The following is a 21829-nucleotide window of genomic DNA, read 5'->3' as shown; positions in this document are numbered from 1 at the left end:
GCAGGTCTCAGACGTTTACCACTTCGGTGAAACCCACGAGCACGGGTATGGTGCTGACAAACCTAGAAACATAATTGGGGCGAACCGGGATTCAAACCCACAATCATAGGTTACTGGCGTGCCCAAGGGACGCAACTCTGCACAGCGAATCGCGGCGCCTTAGACGACTGGGCCACCCGTGCCCCCGGTAACAAAGATAGTCAAGGTGTATACATACATACTATTTACACAAAAATACCTTGGTGGTCAGTTATCACGCATGATCAGCAGTGTCTGGTTTTGATAGTCAGACTGATAGGGTTACACGTAATATTAAGTACTACATAATGTAGACAGGTACGTATATATACTGTATCGCAAAAGAAACGTCACCATGGATAGATATATGAGAAACCGTATTTGTCCAAACACTGTAAACATACTTCGAGACATTAAAAAGATGAAACCTCGCAACACTGATCATCAAGGTTGAAATTAAAGAGTCAAATGTTCTTAAAGTGAAACACAACACAAGTCTCTGAGAAAATGGCATCACAAGTCATTATCTCGTGTGTCCGCCATGTGCATTGATGACTGCCGTGCTACTTCGATGCATGGAATGGATGAGGCGGTTGATGAAGGCCAAAGGCACTTGGGCGCACACTCTGAGGAACGCCTGGCGCAGTTCAGCTGCAGGTAATTTTAGAAGCTTTGACAAAAATTACCCAGATATTTAAATGACAACTTTTCATACAATGTTACTTGGGGTGATGTTTCTTTTGCGGTTCAGTATATATTATATGTGAGGGTTTGGTGCATTATTTAAGTTTAGATCTACCAGAATTTGTCTTGAAAGTATGGACGGATAGAAGAATTTCTTGATGTTATTACACAGCTGAAGTACGATATACGTGGGACAATGTTATCACAATCTAATATTTTATTACACAGCTGATATACTATATACGTGTGATGATGTTATTATGCAGCTATTATACTATATACGTGTGACGATGTTCTTACACAGCTAATATATCATATACGTGTGATGATGTTATTATACAACAAATGTACTGTATACGTGTGACGATGATATTACAGAGCTAATATACTATATACGTGTGACGATGTTCTAATACAACAAATATACTATATACGTGTGACGATGTTATTACACAGCTAATATACCATATACGTCTGATGATGTTATTATACAACAAATACACCATATACGTGTGGCGATGTTATAACACAGCTAATATACCATATACGTGTGGTGATGTTATTATACAACAAATATACTATATACGAGTGACGATGTTTTTATACAACAAATATACTATATACGTGTGACGATGTTATTATACACATATATACGTGTGACGAAGTTATTACACAGCTAATATCCCATATACGTGTGACGATGTTATTAGACAACAAATATGCTATAGACGTGTGACGATGTTATTATACAACAAATATACTATATACGTGTGGCGATGTTAGTACACAGCTAATATACCATATACGTGTGATGATGTTATTATACAACAAATATACTATATACGTGTGACGATGTTATTAGACAACAAATATACTATTTACGTGTGACGATGTTATTATACAACAAATATACTATATACGTGTGACGATGTTATTACACAGCTAGTATACCATATACGTGTGACGATGTTATTATACAACAAATATACTATATACGTTTGACGATGTTATTATACAACAAATATACTATATACGTGTGACGATGTTATTATACAACAAATATACTATATACATGTGACGATGTTATTACACAGCTAATATACCATATACGTGTGACGATGTTTTTATACAACAAATATACTATATACGTGAGACGATTTTATTATACAACAAATATACTATATACGTGTGGCGATGTTATTAAACAACAAATATACTATATATGTGTGGCGATGTTATTATACAAAAAATATACTATATACGTGTGGCGATGTTATTATACAACAAATATACTATATACGTGTGACGATGTGATACAGAGCTAATATACTATATACGTGTGACGATGTTATTATACAACAAATATACTATATACGTGTGACGATGTTATTACACAGCCAATATACTATATACGTGTGACGATGTTATGACACAGCTAACATACTAAATACGTGTGACGATGTTATTACACAGCTAATATATTATATACGTGTGACGATGTTATTACACAGCTAACATACTAAATACGTGTGACGATGTTAGTACACAGATAACATACTATATATGTGTGACGATGTTATTACACAGCCAATATACTGTAAACATGTGACGATGTTAGTACACAGATAACATACTATATATGTGTGACGATGTTAGTACACAGCTAACATACTATATATGTATGACGATGTTATTACACAGCCAATATACTGTAAACGTGTGACGATGTTAGTACACAGATAACATACTATATATGTGTGACGATGTTAGTACACAGCTAACATACTATATATGTATGACGATGTTAGTACACAGCTAACATATTATATATGTGTGACGATGTTAGTACACAGCCAAAATACTATATATTTGACGATGTTAGTACCCAGCCAATATACTATATACGTGTGGCGATGTTAGTACACAGCTGCAATACTATATATGTGTGACGATGTTATTACACAGCTAATATACTGTAAACGTGTGACGATGTTAGTACACAGCTAACATACTATATATGTATGACGATGTTAGTACACAGCTAACATATTATATATGTGTGACGATGTTACCACACAGCCAATATACTATATATGTGTGACGATGTTAGTACACAGCCAATATACTTTATATGTGTGACGATGTTAGTACACAGATAACATACTATATATGTGTGACGATGTTAGTACACAGCCAATATACTACATATGTGTGACGATGTTAGTAGACAGCTAACATACTATATATGTATGACGATGTTAGTACACAGATAACATACTATATATGTGTGACGATGTTAGTACACAGATAACATACTATATATGTGTGACGATGTTAGTATACAGCTAATATACTGTAAACGTGTGACGATGTTAGTACACAGCTAACATACTATATATGTATGACGATGTTAGTACACAGCTAACATATTATATATGTGTGACGATGTTAGTACACAGCGAATATACTATATATGTGTGACGATGTTAGTACACAGCTAACATACTATAAATGTATGACGATGTTAGTACACAGCTTACATATTATATATGTGTGACGATGTTACTACACAGCCAATATACTATATATGTGTGACGATGTTACTACACAGCCAATATACTATATATGTGTGACGATGTTAGTACACAGCCAATATACTATATATGTGTGACGATGTTAGTACACAGCCAACATACTATATACGTGTGACGATGTTAGTACACAGATAACATATTATATATGTGTGACGATGTTAGTACACAGCGAATATACTATATATGTGTGACGATGTTAGTACACAGCTAACATACTATAAATGTATGACGATGTTAGTACACAGCTTACATATTATATATGTGTGACGATGTTACTACACAGCCAATATACTATATATGTGTGACGATGTTACCACACAGCCAATATACTATATATGTGTGACGATGTTAGTACAGAGCCAAAATACTATATATGTGTGACGATGTTAGTACACAGATAACATACTATATATGTGTGACGATGTTAGTACACAGCTAATATACTTTATACGTGTGACGGTGTAAGTAGACAGCTAACATACTATATACGTGTGACGATGTTAGTACACAGCTAACATACTATATACGTGTGACGATGTTCGTACACAGATAACATACTATATATTTGTGACGATGTTAGTACACATACACATACTATATATGTGTGACGATGTTAGTACACCGATAACATACTATATATGTGTGACGATGTTAGTACACAGATAACATACTATATATGTGTGACGATGTTAGTACACATACACATACTATATACGTGTGACGATGTTAGTACACAGATAACATATTATATATGTGTGACGATGTTACCACACAGCCAATATACTATATATGTGTGACGATGTTAGTACAGAGCCAAAATACTATATATGTGTGACGATGTTAGTACACAGATAACATACTATATATGTGTGACGATGTTAGTACACAGCTAATATACTTTATACGTGTGACGGTGTAAGTAGACAGCTAACATACTATATACGTGTGACGATGTTAGTACACAGCTAACATACTATATACGTGTGACGATGTTAGTACACATACACATACTATATATGTGTGACGATGTTAGTACACCGATAACATACTATATATGTGTGACGATGTTAGTACACAGATAACAATCTATATATGTGTGACGATGTTAGTACACATACACATACTATATACGTGTGACGATGTTAGTACACAGATAACATATTATATATGTGTGACGATGTTACCACACAGCCAATATACTATATATGTGTGACGATGTTAGTACAGAGCCAAAATACTATATATGTGTGACGATGTTAGTACACAGATAACATACTATATATGTGTGACGATGTTAGTACACAGATAACATACTATATATGTGTGACGATGTTAGTACACATACACATACTATATACGTGTGACGATGTTAGTACACAGATAACATCATATATATATGTGTGACGATGTTACCACACAGCCAACATACTATATATGTGTGACGATGTTAGTACAGAGCCAAAATACTATATATGTGTGACGATGTTAGTACACAGATAACATACTATATATGTGTGACGATGTTAGTACACAGCTAATATACTTTATACGTGTGACGGTGTAAGTAGACAGCTAACATACTATATACGTGTGACGATGTTAGTACACAGCTAACATACTATATACGTGTGACGATGTTAGTACACAGCCAATATACTGTAAACATGTGACGATGTTAGTACACAGATAACATACTATATATGTGTGACGATGTTAGTACACAGCTAACATACTATATATGTATGACGATGTTATTACACAGCCAATATACTGTAAACGTGTGACGATGTTAGTACACAGATAACATACTATATATGTGTGACGATGTTAGTACACAGCTAACATACTATATATGTATGACGATGTTAGTACACAGCCAATATACTTTATATGTGTGACGATGTTAGTACACAGCCAATATACTTTATATGTGTGACGATGTTAGTACACAGATAACATACTATATATGTGTGACGATGTTAGTACACAGTCAATATACTATATATGTGTGACGATGTTAGTACACAGATAACATACTATATATGTGTGACGATGTTAGTACACAGCCAATATACTACATATGTGTGACGATGTTAGTAGACAGCTAACATACTATTTATGTGTGACGATGTTAGTACACAGATAACATACTATATACGTGTGACGATGTTAGTACACAGCTAACATACTATATATGTATGACGATGTTAGTACACAGCTAACATATTATATATGTGTGACGATGTTAGTACACAGCCAATATACTATATATGTGTGACGATGTTAGTACAGAGCCAAAATACTATATATGTGTGACGATGTTAGTACACAGATAACATACTATATATGTGTGACGATGTTAGTACACAGCTAATATACTTTATACGTGTGACGGTGTAAGTAGACAGCTAACATACTATATACGTGTGACGATGTTAGTACACAGCTAACATACTATATACGTGTGACGATGTTAGTACACATACACATACTATATATGTGTGACGATGTTAGTACACCGATAACATACTATATATGTGTGACGATGTTAGTACACAGATAACATACTATATATGTGTGACGATGTTAGTACACATACACATACTATATACGTGTGACGATGTTAGTACACATACACATACTATATACGTGTGACGATGTTAGTACACAGATAACATACTATATATTTGTGACGATGTTAGTACACAGATAGCATACTATATATGTGTGACGATGTTAGTACACAGATAACATACTATATATGTGTGACGATGTTAGTAGACATACACATACTATATACGTGTGACGATGTTAGTACACAGATAACATAATATATATATGTGTGACGATGTTACCACACAGCCAATATACTATATATGTGTGACGATGTTAGTACAGAGCCAAAATACTATATATGTGTGACGATGTTAGTACACAGATAACATACTATATATGTGTGACGATGTTAGTACACAGCTAATATACTTTATACGTGTGACGGTGTAAGTAGACAGGTAACATACTATATACGTGTGACGATGTTAGTACACAGCTAACATACTATATACGTGTGACGATGTTAGTACACAGATAACATACTATATATTTGTGACGATGTTAGTACACATACACATACTATATATGTGTGACGATGTTAGTACACAGCCAATATACTTGATATGTGTGACGATGTTAGTACACAGATAACATACTATATATGTGTGACGATGTTAGTACACAGCCAATATACTATATATGTGTGACGATGTTAGTACACAGATAACATACTATATATGTGTGACGATGTTAGTACACAGATAACATACTATATATGTGTGACGATGTTAGTACACAGCCAATATACTATATATGTGTGACGATGTTAGTACACAGATAACATACTATATATGTGTGACGATGTTAGTACACAGATAACATACTATATACGTGTGACGATGTTAGTACACAGATAGCATACTATATATGTGTGACGATGTTAGTACACCGATAACATACTATATACGTGTGACGATGTTAGTACACAGCCAATATACTACATATGTGTGACGATGTTAGTACACAGATAACATACTATATACGTGTGACGATGTTAGTACACAGATAACATACTATATATGTGTGACGATGTTAGTACACAGCCAATATACTATATATGTGTGACGATGTTAGTACACAGATAACATACTATATATGTGTGACGATGTTAGTACACAGCCAATATACTACATATGTGTGACGATGTTAGTAGACAGGTAACATACTATATATGTGTGACGATGTTAGTACACAGATAACATACTATATATGTGTGACGATGTTAGTACACAGATAACATACTATATATGTGTGACGATGTTAGTATACAGCTAATATACTGTAAACGTGTGACGATGTTAGTACACAGCTAACATACTATATATGTATGACGATGTTAGTACACAGCTAACATATTATATATGTGTGACGATGTTAGTACACAGCGAATATACTATATATGTGTGACGATGTTAGTACACAGCTAACATACTATAAATGTATGACGATGTTAGTACACAGCTTACATATTATATATGTGTGACGATGTTACTACACAGCCAATATACTATATATGTGTGACGATGTTAGTACACAGCCAATATACTATATATGTGTGACGATGTTAGTACACAGCCAATATACTATATATGTATGACGATGTTAGTACACAGCTAACATACTATATATGTGTGACGATGTTAGTACACAGCCAATATACTATATATGTATGACGATGTTAGTACACAGCCAATATACTATATATGTGTGACGATGTTAGTACACAGCCAATATACTATATATGTGTGACGATGTTAGTACACAGCCAATATAATATATATGTGTGACGATGTTAGTACAAAGGCAATATACTATATACGTGTGACGATGTTAGTACACAGCTAACATACTATATATGTATGACGATGTTAGTACACAGCTAACATATTATATATGTGTGACGATGTTACCACACAGCCAATATACTATATATGTGTGACGATGTTAGTACAGAGCCAAAATACTATATATGTGTGACGATGTTAGTACACAGATAACATACTATATATGTGTGACGATGTTAGGACACAGCTAATATACTTTATACGTGTGACGGTGTAAGTAGACAGCTAACATACTATATACGTGTGACGATGTTAGTACACAGCTAACATACTATATACGTGTGACGATGTTAGTACACAGATAACATACTATATATTTGTGACGATGTTAGTACACATACACATACTATATATGTGTGACGATGTTAGTACACCGATAATATACTATATATGTGTGACGATGTTAGTACACAGATAACATACTATATATGTGTGACGATGTTAGTACGCATACACATACTATATACGTGTGACGATGTTAGTACACAGATAACATATTATATATGTGTGACGATGTTACCACACAGCCAATATACTATATATGTGTGACGATGTTAGTACAGAGCCAAAATACTATATATGTGTGACGATGTTAGTACACAGATAACATACTATATATGTGTGACGATGTTAGTACACAGATAACATACTATATATGTGTGACGATGTTAGTACACAGATAACATACTATATATGTGTGACGATGTTAGTACACATACACATACTATATACGTGTGACGATGTTAGTACACAGATAACATATTATATATGTGTGACGATGTTACCACACAGCCAATATACTATATATGTGTGACGATGTTAGTACAGAGCCAAAATACTATATATGTGTGACGATGTTAGTACACAGATAACATACTATATATGTGTGACGATGTTAGTACACAGCTAATATACTTTATACGTGTGACGGTGTAAGTAGACAGGTAACATTTTATATACGTGTGACGATGTTAGTACACAGCTAACATACTATATACGTGTGACGATGTTAGTACACAGATAACATACTATATATTTGTGACGATGTTAGTACACATACACATACTATATATGTGTGACGATGTTAGTACACCGATAACATACTATATATGTGTGACGATGTTAGTACACAGATAACATACTATATATGTGTGACGATGTTAGTACACAGATAACATACTATATACGTGTGACGATGTTAGTACACAGATAACATACTATATATGTGTGACGATGTTAGTTCACAGATAACATACTATATATGTGTGACGATGTTAGTACACAGATAACATACTATATATGTGTGACGATGTTAGTACACAGATAACATACTATATACGTGTGACGATGTTAGTACACAGATAACATACTATATACGTGTGACGATGTTAGGAAACAGCTAACATACTATATACGTGTGACGATGTTAGTACACAGATAACTTACTATATATTTGTGACGATGTTAGTACACATACACATGCTATATATGTGTGACGATGTTAGTACACAGATAACATACTATATATGTGTGACGATGTTAGTACACAGATAACATACTATATATGTGTGACGATGTTAGTACACAGCTAATATACTATATACGTGTGACGATGTTAGTACACAGCTAATATACTTTATACATGTGACGGTGTAAGTAGACAGCTAACATACTATATACGTGTGACGATGTTAGAACACAGATAACATAGTATATACGTGTGACGATGTTAGTACACAGATAACATACTATATATTTGTGACGATGTTAGTACACATACACATACTATATATGTGTGACGATGTTAGTACACAGATAACATAGTATATATGTGTGACGATGTTAGTACACAGCCAAAATACTATATACGTGTGACGATGTTAGTACACAGATAACATACTATATACGTGTGACGATGTTAGTACACAGCTAACATACTATATACGTGTGACGATGTTAGTACACAGCTAACATACTATATACGTGTGACGATGTTAGTACACAGATACCATACTATATACGTGTGACGATGTTAGTACACAGATAACATACTATATACGTGTGACGATGTTAGTACACAGATAACATACTATATACGTGTGACGATGTTAGTAAACAGCTAACATACTATATACGTGTGACGATGTTAGTACACAGATAACTTACTATATATTTGTGACGATGTTAGTACACATACACATACTATATATGTGTGACGATGTTAGTACACAGATAACACACTATATATGTGTGACGATGTTAGTACACAGATAACATACTATATATGTATGACGATGTTAGTACACATACACATACTATATACGTGTGACGATGTTAGTACACAGCTAATATACTTTATACGTGTGACGGTGTAAGTAGACAGCTAACATACTATATACGTGTGACGATGTTAGAACACAGATAACATAGTATATACGTGTGACGATGTTAGTACACAGATAACATAATATATATTTGTGACGATGTTAGTACACATACACATACTATATATGTGTGACGATGTTAGTACACAGATAACATAGTATATATGTGTGACGATGTTAGTACACAGCCAAAATACTATATACGTGTGACGATGTTAGTACACAGATAACATACTATATACGTGTGACGATGTTAGTACACAGCTAACATACTATATATGTGTGACGATGTTAGTACACAGATAGCATACTATATATGTGTGACGATGTTAGTACACAGATAACATACTATATATGTATGACGATGTTAGTACACAGATAACATACTATATATTTGTGACGATGTTAGTACACAGCTAATATACTATAAATGTGTGACGGTGTTAGTAGACAGCTAACATACTATATATGTGTGACGATGTTAGTACACATACACATACTATATATGTGTGACGATGTTAGTACACAGATAACATACTATATACGTGTGACGATGTTAGTACACATACACATACTATATACGTGTGACGATGTTAGTACACATACACATACTAACAGAATAGCAGCTGATCGTTGTTGCCACACAGATGAGCCGAGGGCTGGTTCTGTGGCAAGTTGCTTGTAGAGGGGGAGCGTCTTCATATGACTTACATAAGCATCACTGTTGATGTTGTTTGTGTAGTTACGAGGCACTTCAAAAGATGAAGTGAACAAGACAAGCCCGCAATAGTTAAATCCAAACTAAAAGACAAACACAACAAACAGATAATCATTTCCCACACACCCAGACATCGATAACGTTCCAGCGATGCCGGACATTAGGTTCAATAATAGTGATATTTCAGAACGTTCAGTTAAACGTTCTACAGCTGGATATGCCGACTTGCTACACTCTCCAATTAACAATCAGTTCCACAGGACCCGTTTTCTAAAGATTTCCAGCCAGCATGTCACCAACATGTTCAAATAAACATCCCAATAAATAATCGTGAAGAAACCATGTATTATTTAGATTAGTTTCGCCATATCTGACTGCCTCATTCCAGCATGTTCATACAATTATTGATTTTCCTTTTTGAACTTTTGATAATGTTCCATTTGTATGACTTGTCATAAGGCCCGCTGCGAGTTTTGTTTAAACACAACATTTAAGTAGACACTGGATCTCAATTGGTTTTAGATTGCAGAAGCTGACGGTAACGTATGTACATAAATCAAGCAATCAATGGTTGACAGAGAACTTGATCGGTGTGCCATGGATTCCATATTCAGTGCCTACACATTGCGTGAAGATCAAAGCCGGTTACAGCGTGTGATCTGTAGACAGCCTTCAAATGATTGCATGTTGTAGTGTCATTTGGTAATGCCTGCCGCATACGATGATTTAAAGCTATATTTACTGAAACAGATTGGGATTTGCGTGGATGCAGACAGACTTATTGTTGAACCAATACTGCTGAATGTTTGAAGTACTTGTGCTTAATCTCGATACAATGACTCCTGGGAGACTGAAATGTCCATACCATATCGCTGTTGTCACTATCACTCATCGTCTGACGGACTTGAGTGAGTGATTTGGTTTTCACGCCGCTTTTAACAGTATTCCACTTATATCGCGGCGTGTCAGCTTAATGTGGGAGGAAAGCCCGAAGTGATGCAGGTCTCAGACGTTTACCACTTCGGTGAAACCCACGAGCATGGGTATGGTGCTGACAAACCTAGAAACATAATCGGGGCCAACCGGGATTCGAGCCCACAATCATAGGTTTCTCGCGTGTCCAAGGGACACAACTCCGCACAGCGAATCGCGGCGCCTCAGACGACTGGGCCACCCGTGCCCCCCTGACGGACTTGAACCTGACTGTATAAGTTATACCGTGTGTACTTTTTGGGTCTCTCGAGCTCCTGTCTGTCCTACGTCACTTACCGTTTCGCAAGTCTGAATACGTACACTCGTTCTGGTACCAATGGAAGAATTTCCTCTTTCAAAGATTATGTTTTTTTAATTATTTTTTTTATTGTTCGTGTTCTTTGGCTGGGCATGGCTATGGGAAGCACACACAATACTATTGATCATCTCATTGGTTGGCAATGTCCATTGTATCAGGTGCCTTTGACCTTCAACCTCAGCCACCGTCCAGCCCTTCCCCCATCCTATGGTATGCGATAATGGGGGTGCCAACCCCCACCTCTAGTCATCCGACATACCAATTAATTCGTCTTGGCATCCAATCGAAGAACTTAGTCTACATGGCAATTAAAGTAAATTAGACTGGATTTTTCACAGAAAATGCAGGAACGTCACGCGTATAGGGTTAAAGCTTAATATTTTATTGATTTGTCGCTCTTTGCAAGAAACAAGGAAAACTATATTTCAATTAATATTGGCATCCGCGTACCAGATAAACATGTTATGGCATCCAGCGTAGTGCCCTGCAGAATCTGGAATACCAGACTGCATTCTGGGAATCAAAAGGAGGTTGGCACCTGTACGAGTTCTCAGTTCCCATGTCTGCATCCCACCCAGAAAGTCCATCTGTTTGTTATATTTCTTCAACGTGAAACGAGTAAAAACGTTTCTTAAATGTCTATTTATGTATTTAACGATCAGACCCGTGAAGATTCCGGGTTAGAACAGGTCTTCAGCAACCCATACTTGCCGTAAAAGGCTACTATGCTTGTCGTAAAATGCGACTAACGGGATCGGGTGGTCAGGCTCGCTGACTTGGTTAATGCATGTCATCGATCCAAATTGCGTGGATCGATGCTCATGATATCAATCACTGGATTGTCTGGTCCAGACTCGATTATTTTACAGACCGCCGTCATATAGCTGGAATATTGCTGAGTGCGGCGTTAAACAACAAACAAACAAACAAACAAAAACGATCACTGACCTGATACCTGATGGGACCTGTTATAGTTACAGTATATGGCACGCGAGCTGGTGAGTATGGTCTCATGACAATTCCGTGTCACCGTTGACCTACTTCGTGACTCGACTTTTCTTGAAGTCGGCTTGACTTCTCTGTCATTATCTGCCCTATCGCCGAGTTAATGTTTTGTGTAATGGAACCTCTTGCTTAATGTAACCTTCATGAAACCTCAACTTAACCACACTGTCACAGCATGGGAGCAGATAAGCTTGTACCCTTCTTTCACAAAGTGACTGAGTGAGTTGGGTTTAACGCCGCTTTTAATAGTATTCCAGTTATATCACGGCGTGTCAGCTTAACGTGGGAGGAAAGCCCGAAGTGATGCAGGTCTCAGACGTTTACCACTTCGGTGAAACCCACGAGCACTGGTATGGTGCTGACAAACCTAGAAACATAATCGGGGCGAACCGGGATTCGAACCCACAATCACAGGTTTGTGGCTTGCCCAAGGGACGCAACTCTGCACAGCGAATCGCGGCGCCTTAGACGACTAAGACGAGGAAAGCCCGAAGTGATGTAGCTTTCAGACGTTTACCACTTTGGTGAAACCCACGAGCAGGGGTATGGTGCTGGCAAACCTAGAAACATAATCGAGGCGAACTTGATTTCTAACCCGCAATCGTAGATTGTTGGGGGAGGCAGCGAATTCCGGCGCCTCAGACGACTTGTCCATCATGAATATTCGTTCACGTGACACACTACACGTTTGTGTAAACATTCACCATCTCACAACTTTATTGATAACTGTCTGTGGCCCAAAACAGGCATCTTTTAAACTGTTTGATGGCCATGACACGTGGATCACATCACGATTGTGATTACAGGTGCACCATGTCATACCTTAACTTGCACGACACGCCATCAATACACACGCGCCATGTTACGCACGTGCAACGCAGCTCAGACATGTTTACATTTACGTTATCCCACGTGCACGTGTTCACATGCAACACAACTGAAATGTGATAACACGTGCAATATGCCATGTGTAAATGTTAATGCATCATGTCTCACTGCTATCTTTACCCTCGACATATCTTTACGCATGCTTGACATAATTGCGATTATTTCTATTGACTCTTTTCTTTAGAATGTTTTCTGTGATCAGTGTTGTTGTAGATATTAATTATTGATGTATAGTGAATGTGGATGTTTTTGTTGTTGTTGACGTCAATGTTGTGGTGTCGTAACATCTGTAGATGGTGATGTTGTAGACAGCGGTGTTCAGGATCACAAGAATGAGTGAGATTACGCCGCTTTTTACAGTATTCAAGTTGTATCACGGCATCAGTTTCATGTAGGAGGAAAGCCCGAAGTGATGCAGAGATTAGACGTTTACCACTTTGGTGAATCCACTGAGCAGGGATGTGGTGCTGAGAAACGTAGAATTATAATCGGAGCGAACCTGGATTCGAACCTACAATCACAGGTTTTTGGCGTGCCTAAGGGGCGCAACTCTGCACAGCGAATTGGGCTCCTTAGACGACTGGACTACTTGTGTCCGCTCACAAGGATGTACAGAAACATGGAGCCAAATATTCTTGAGATACCAACTGTTCTTGAAATAGGACAGTGTCTAAATTATGGGACAATGCGATTGTGACATACACTATGGAATAATTGTTTGATATAATAATATCAGTTTTTGTTTGTTTGCTTGTTTGTTGTTTAAAGATGCACTTAGCAATATCCCAGGGACGGCGGTCTGTTAATAATCGAGTCTGGACCAGACGATCGAGTGATTGACATGCGCTTTGTGAAAGATTTAGGACAAAATAGTTATTCTACGGTAACATGAATTAAAACATTTCTTTCTGTAAATAATACATCACATTGATTTCTGGTGATATATTATGATCCTTGAGAGGGCTCCTGTCAATATTTATCTTATATGCTGAGTAGCATGCATCGTCATTGTATTAGTGAGGTGAAATGGGGTTTAACGTCGCGTCCAAGATTATTGCACTTATATAGCGACGTGCATGTGTGTTTGTGTGGCTGCTTGTACTAGTCCGGACTGATGGCGATTTATAGTGCTAGCTCACTGAGATACCATGCCGCAGTTTAACAGTAATACCCCACTCAGACACAGTATACTGACTCCGAGCCGACCAGTCCTTGTTTTAGCTCCTTAATGCCAAGCGCCAGACGGGGTAACAACAAGTACCATATTTTAACGTCTTTTGGACCTTCCGCTCTCCGGGCGGACGCTCTACCACTAGACCACGGAGGCGGTCTCATTGTATTAGATGCTACGTACAAGTGCACTGACTGTTTCAGGGCGGGAGAGCAGGCTATGGATCCTAAACGCAACTGTGAGTGACATGGGCAAATATGTCTGCTCGGCCGAGAATAGGTTCGGCACCATCTACAACTTTGATGCTCAGCTTTACGTCAAATGTAAGTCACATGGAAACCAGTCTCCGGTACACTTTCTTCTCCTACGACCATACAGCATCATTGTTACGTGTTGATGTGTGATGACTAATAATAGTGAGCGAGTGAGTGAGTGAGTTGGGTTTAACGCCGCTTTTAACAGTATTCCAGTTATATCACGGCGTGTCAGCTTGTTGTGGGAGGAAAGCCCGAAGTGATGCAGGTCTCAGACGTTTACCACTTCGGTGAAACCCACGAGCACTGGTATGGTGCTGTCAAACCTAGAAACATAATCGGGGCCAACCGGGATTCGAGCCCACAATCATAGGTTTCTGGAGTGCTCAAGGGACGCAACTCTGCACAGCGAATCGCGGCGCCTTAGATGACTGGGCCATCCGTGCCCCCGACTAATAATATACTCATCGCCAAAAGAAACATATAGAGAAGTATGTACGTTGAGAAGAGTTGTTTCCAGTGTGTATACCAATTAATGAGCAAAATAACAATCATCCAAGTGTTAACACAGAGTACATTTATTCTTAACCACGTGCTGCACGTGATTTCCAAACGCTGATCCAAATGATGCATCTCGAGTCATGGATCTATGACGTCACATGTAATGAGTTCATGAGCATCGATATCGGTTCACACAACACACCAGTATGTTGGTTTGTGCTTCGAACCAAACCTAATATCTCTTGAATGTGAGTAATTCTTCATATATTAACCAATATGTTTGGTATACGCGTTTCTTTTGGCGGTGAGTATATATCGAAAATTAAATGTGTGGATCGTTGCTCAGACTATCAACCACTCATTCCCCTGGCACCTATTTGATAGTATACATGCTACGGTGATATAGAGTAAATATTGCCGACTATGGCACAAAACAACATTCACCCACTCCCGTTGCTAGGGCTGTCGCTTGCGTAAACGGTCAGTTCACAGGACTTATATTCCTACGGTGGCTCATAAGGGACATGGAGTCTGTTTTTCAATATTAGGATATTTCACTTACTTTTATCGTGACCTTTTGCACATTAACACGATTTGTCATACAAATATGTGATAAATCTGGTATAAAGTAGATATTGAATCGCTGAAAAGTGAAGCGAAAATGTGAAAAACTAAAACGGAAATGTCCAAAACAAAACCGAAAAGGTCAAAAACTAAAATGAAAATGTCAAAAACTAAAATGAAAATGAAGAAAAATTTTGGTTTCAGTTTTTGGCATTTTCGCTTCACATTTCAGCGATTCAATAGCTACTTTAAAGTACATTTTCCATGTTTTCGGTTGTTTTAATACATACATGATTTATCACATATTTGTATGACAAATTGTGTCAATTTGCAAAAGGTTACTCCATGTCCCTTCTGGGCCACCGTAAGATCCCGCATTGCGCAATGTAACCAGTGACAGCCGTCTTTACGAGAGTGAAGATATGAATTCCGGAATGAAAATGTGTTAATGTAATCTTTTGCTAGACATTTTGTAACGTTTAACATTTACATTTTAATTTTAATGACTTTATTTGGAAAGGAGTCATGCATTTGGTTTGGGAACAAAGTCGAAGCAATATCTTCTATCTGAGTGAGTGAGTTGGGTTTAATGCCGCTTTTAACATTATTCCAGTTAAATCGCGGCGTGTCAGATTTATGTGGGAGGAAAGCCCGAAGTGATGCAGGTTTCAGACGTTTACGACTTCGGTGAAACCCACGAGCACGCATATGGTGCTGCCAAACCTAAAAAAATAATCGAGGCCAATCTGAAATAATAAGTAGCATCATTTGTGTATGATAGGTAAATACCATGAGTTCTGGATATGTATTTGATATTTGAACGTGAAATAACTTAAGGCGTCATATGGAAACACATGTGTTTACATTCTATTAGATTCGTCTTAGATAAAAACAATATTGTGCATTTAACGTGTATTTTGAATATTTCAGTAAAGAAAAGTCCGCCTGAATTTTCGGAATTTCCCGAAGATGCCTATGTGAAACCCGGATCTCCAGTCACATTGTCATGCGCAGCAGAGGGCGTGCCGGAGCCAACGATACGCTGGCTTGTTGACGGGACCTACTTAGAAACAACGGAGGTTTCTACTGGCCGAGGCCAGCTTGTGTTGCCGGAGGTGTATGTGTCGGCCTTGTACACGTGTGAGGTCAAAAACATTAAGGGGACCGATAGTATCGACGCCCGAGTCCAAATCGACAGGACGGGTGAGGAACTACATCCAGGGCTCTGATGTTTATTTATTTATTTATTTAAACAAAAATAATTTGTGTATTTATTTTTATTTTTATTTATTTATTTATTTATTTATTTATTTATTTATTTATTTATTTATTTATCATTTATTTATGTATTTATTTATTTATTTAACGCCGCATTCAGCAATATTCCAGATATATGACAGCAGCCTTAATTGATCGCATCTTGACAAGACAATCTCCAGGGATCTAATTTAAAAATCAAAGTGTGAAATGTATACACAAATACCTGACTTGGTGTGATTTTCATAAATGCCTGTGAAAAGTAACAGTGAAATGACCGAGCTACCGTTTAAATAACAACTATACTACTCAAAATAAATATAGAAAACCCGATTATTTCAAATTTATAATAGTTAATATGCAAAGAACACACGAAGACAGATTAGCTATAGTAAGATGAAAGAATCGAGTGTTCTTTAACTTCTTTTGGGTAGTATACTTAATGTGGATAAGTTTGGCGAGTGAGAAACATGACCTGTTGCTGTGGGGCGTCTCAATTTGTTGTGTACAGTTGTCTCCCCTAGTGCTGGTGTTCGTCCTTTGTCTGTCTGTGGCCTTCATCAAAGCTGAACGGCCTCGTCATTTGAGCTTCCCTCGTATATTAGGCTAAGGTAATGGAATAGAGTTTTCGGTAATTCAAAAATGGCAATAATGAGTGAGTGAGTTGGGTTTAACGCCGCTTTTAACAGTATTCCAGTTATATCGCGCCGTGTCAGATTAATGTGGGAGGAAAGCCCGAAGTGATGCAGGTCTCAGACGTTTACCACTTCGGTGAAACCCACGAGCACGGGTATGGTGCTGTCAAACCTAGAAACATAATCGGGGCGAACCGGGATTCGAACCCACAATCATAGGTTCCTGGCGTGCCCAAGAGACGCAATTCTGCACAGCGAATCGCGGCGCCTTAGACGACTGGGCCACTCGTGCCCCCCTCAAATGGCAACAAATAGTATGTAGAATTATAACGTAGACATGCGTTGGGACTGTTGGTGTAGTGTAGCAGTTAAAGAGTTGGCTCACAACAGCACTTTATTTCAGTTCAGGCCCTGTATATACTATATGGCAATCAGAGAACAGGCATTGATTATGTAGGTACATTATACAATTAATGTAATACAGTAAATAACAGCGACAAAACCCTTTCCATATTCATAAGAAATATCCGCTCAATTCACAGCCGGTTGTGCGATTCCGACAGTATCATAGGCATGTGTTTATGAATCACTATCAAATAGTGATGACACCAGGCGTTCGCGAAAAATAACATTATAATTATCGATTTTATCGAATATCTAAAGATTGTGTTTCATATTTTAAACATCAAGAACTCAAAATGCAATTATCTTAATACTGTCATAATAGTATACGCAATCTGCTGGACGTTTTGGGGATAGCTATTTTGAGGATCCGACTCTATCGTGGCAAGAAAGGACACTTAAATACATATTGGAATTCTCCTCACAGGGGCCGTAATCTGCCATGAAGAGGTAGTCTATTCCATTTACATTTTTCTTTAGGGAGACGAGAATTTTGATATTCTTAAAAGTAGTGACGGGATTCTGTATGTGTGATCAAGTATTTGTAAGTTAGGTTCAAACCACAAATCAGATTCAAATAGTTCAACGCAGATTCAAATTCAAACTTGAACATTGTCCTGATGAAGCCAGATACTGATGGGTATGTTTCTGTCTACAGTGAAGTTCAAGGGGGTCATTCTTCGGAAGCCCCAGGGAAAGGCAGTGGTTGTCGGGGCCTCCGTCAGCTTCTTCTGCCACGGGGTGGGGCAGCCCAAGCCCAATGTATTCTGGGAGCGGAACGGGAAGCGCCTGTCCCGCCAGGACTTTGACCAGACGTACTACCTGGAGGAGAGGGACGGGGTGTCCGTACTGGAGGTCGGGAAGGTGCAGGAGAGCCGAGACGAGGGCGCGTTCTCTTGTACAGTGGAGAATGACCTGGGCTACAGTGAAGCGGCCACTACCCTCAAAGTTTACAGACTGAACGGTACAGGCAACATACTCATGATAATAATAATGTTACGCGTCGATTCCCAAATTGAAACAATATGTTAACCCAGAAATCTATACGTAAAAGAACCTATTGTGAAACCAACCAACACCCAACAAGTGGTATACTGTCAAGAAATGAATTACAAATATTAACTAGGTTTACAAATCAATACACATTTCTGCACAGCAATTACAATGGCAGTACATAAAAGGTGAGGTAAGGTGAAATTGGGTTTAACATCGCGTCCAAGATTATTGCACTTATATAGCGACGTGCATGCACATGTGTGTGTGTGGCTGCTTGTACTAGTCCGGACTGATGCAGATTTATAGTGCTAGCCCACTGAGATACCATGCCGCAGTTTAACATGAATACCCAAATCAGACACAGTATACTGACTCCGAGCCGACCAGTCCTTGTTTTAGTCCCTTAATGCCGAGCGCCAGACAGGGTAACAACAACTATTATCTTTAAACGTCTTTTGGTATGACGCGGCCGGGATCGAACCCCGGACCTTCCGCTCTCCGGGCGGACGCTCTACCACTAGACCACAGAGGCGGTCCAGTACTCAATAGAGTGGTAGTACAATTTTCAATGGCAATAAATAATATAATGGCAGTGGTCAGTATCAAATTCAAAAACACAATGGTGATAGCAAAAATCGGTGATAATAATATATATGTACCCAGCGGCGACAGTGGTGAAGCTTCCGAGATAAGCTAGGCAGGGAATCAGGGATGATGAGCGATCCTCACATGAAAGCTAGTTTCGAAGCGGTGAAATGCGTTAGGTCCCGTAAAAACGCTCTTGTCCAACGATTTATCATTATACAGCCTAACCAGCTAATAGAAAGTTCCAGATGGTCCTCACAATAAAGAACATCACAGAAATTCCAATATGCTTCTATAACCGCCCATATCACCGTCCGCGGTATATGGACCGGAAGTTTACACACCACACTAGCACCTATTTATAGTAACTTCTTGACAACTGATCACTGCCAGCAATATCACGTCAGGGGAAACCTGAAATGGGCGTCACACATTGTGCCCATGTAAGGAATCGAACGCAGGTGTTCAGCGCAACAACCAGTAGGCTACCCCACCGCGCCCCCTCCATCTGAAACAAATTGAGAACAAATGGGTTTCTAAATAATCAAAACTGACATCACCCTCCAATAGTTGTTGTAGATTACGTCCTTTGTATATTATACATAAATCAAAGTAATCGAGATTGTGTTTTCAGAGAGACCCGAGGATTTCCCTTCCATTGTGAAGCACCCAGTAGTGACCGCAGCAGCTCGGGGGGAGACGATTCGACTCTACTGTTCATCCAATGACCCCACGGCCTCAGTCACGTGGTACAAGGACAGGTTCCCTCTGCAGCTGTCAGAAAGGGCCAGAGTCACCATGAAAGGTTCGTCACTTTGCAAGCACACGTGTGAAACACTTCCCGGGGCAAGGGCGTTAACTGACTATAAAAATCCAGTTTCCATCCTTGCCGAACTAGGCTGCAATTATGGAGTTATACTTTGGCGGGACTAACGGGTTTATGCATAGTCCAATCAAAATCGTGTAACGAAATCGACATCCGGTTTGTAAACTGCCGTGCAGATTTCGGTCGATTGCAGTATTTGCAAAGCATGTGTTCCGCCAACTCGGCGTCAACAAATATTTACCTTATCTTTTCGTGCATTTAATGAAGGTGCTCACCTGATTTGATGCATTTCGCGAAGTAAGACCCGTTTTATTGCTATGTATATCTTGATTACCGATCAGATCGTCTTGACTGGGTGACGCCATTTTGTCTGAAGCAAATGCCAGTGATATTAGAAGTGGAATCTGATTGGTCAATAGGAGGGACATGGAAGGGACATAACTCGTAACAGCCGCTGGTGACGCTACGATCAACCCCAGACATTCCAACCTAGTTCGGCAACATGCGTCTCCACTCGGCCCTTTCCGTGACGTGTAAGAAGACTCTTGCCCCTATCGATGAATGTTATGTGCGAAAATACGACAAACCAATCAGAA

The 21829-nt window shown here is 38.3% G+C and overlaps 1 protein-coding gene across 5 annotated transcripts in view; it reads left to right on the top strand.

Annotated features, from left to right (window-relative positions):
- The window catches only part of LOC124142186 (protein sidekick-2-like), a 118221-nt gene that overhangs the window by 92087 nt on the left and 4305 nt on the right, over window positions 1-21829 (top strand). For 4 of the 5 annotated variants that reach the window (XM_046510489.2, XM_046510491.2, XM_048400057.1 and 1 more), the window contains 5 exons: window positions 13124-13147; window positions 15417-15536; window positions 17463-17735; window positions 19485-19790; window positions 21042-21212. In XM_046510489.2, the coding sequence (XP_046366445.2) occupies window positions 13124-13147; window positions 15417-15536; window positions 17463-17735; window positions 19485-19790; window positions 21042-21212 (894 nt within the window). The remainder of the gene's footprint in view (window positions 1-13123; window positions 13148-15416; window positions 15537-17462; window positions 17736-19484; window positions 19791-21041; window positions 21213-21829) is intronic. The other variant, XM_046510490.2, reaches the window with a different exon arrangement.

Source organism: Haliotis rufescens, unplaced genomic scaffold (assembly GCF_023055435.1).
Source record: "Haliotis rufescens isolate VD_foot unplaced genomic scaffold, xgHalRufe1.0.p SCAF_2, whole genome shotgun sequence".
Taxonomy (NCBI): Eukaryota; Metazoa; Mollusca; class Gastropoda; order Lepetellida; family Haliotidae; genus Haliotis; species Haliotis rufescens.
The sequence above is the reverse complement of the archived record's forward strand: the minus strand, read 5'-3'. Positions and strand labels throughout refer to the sequence as shown.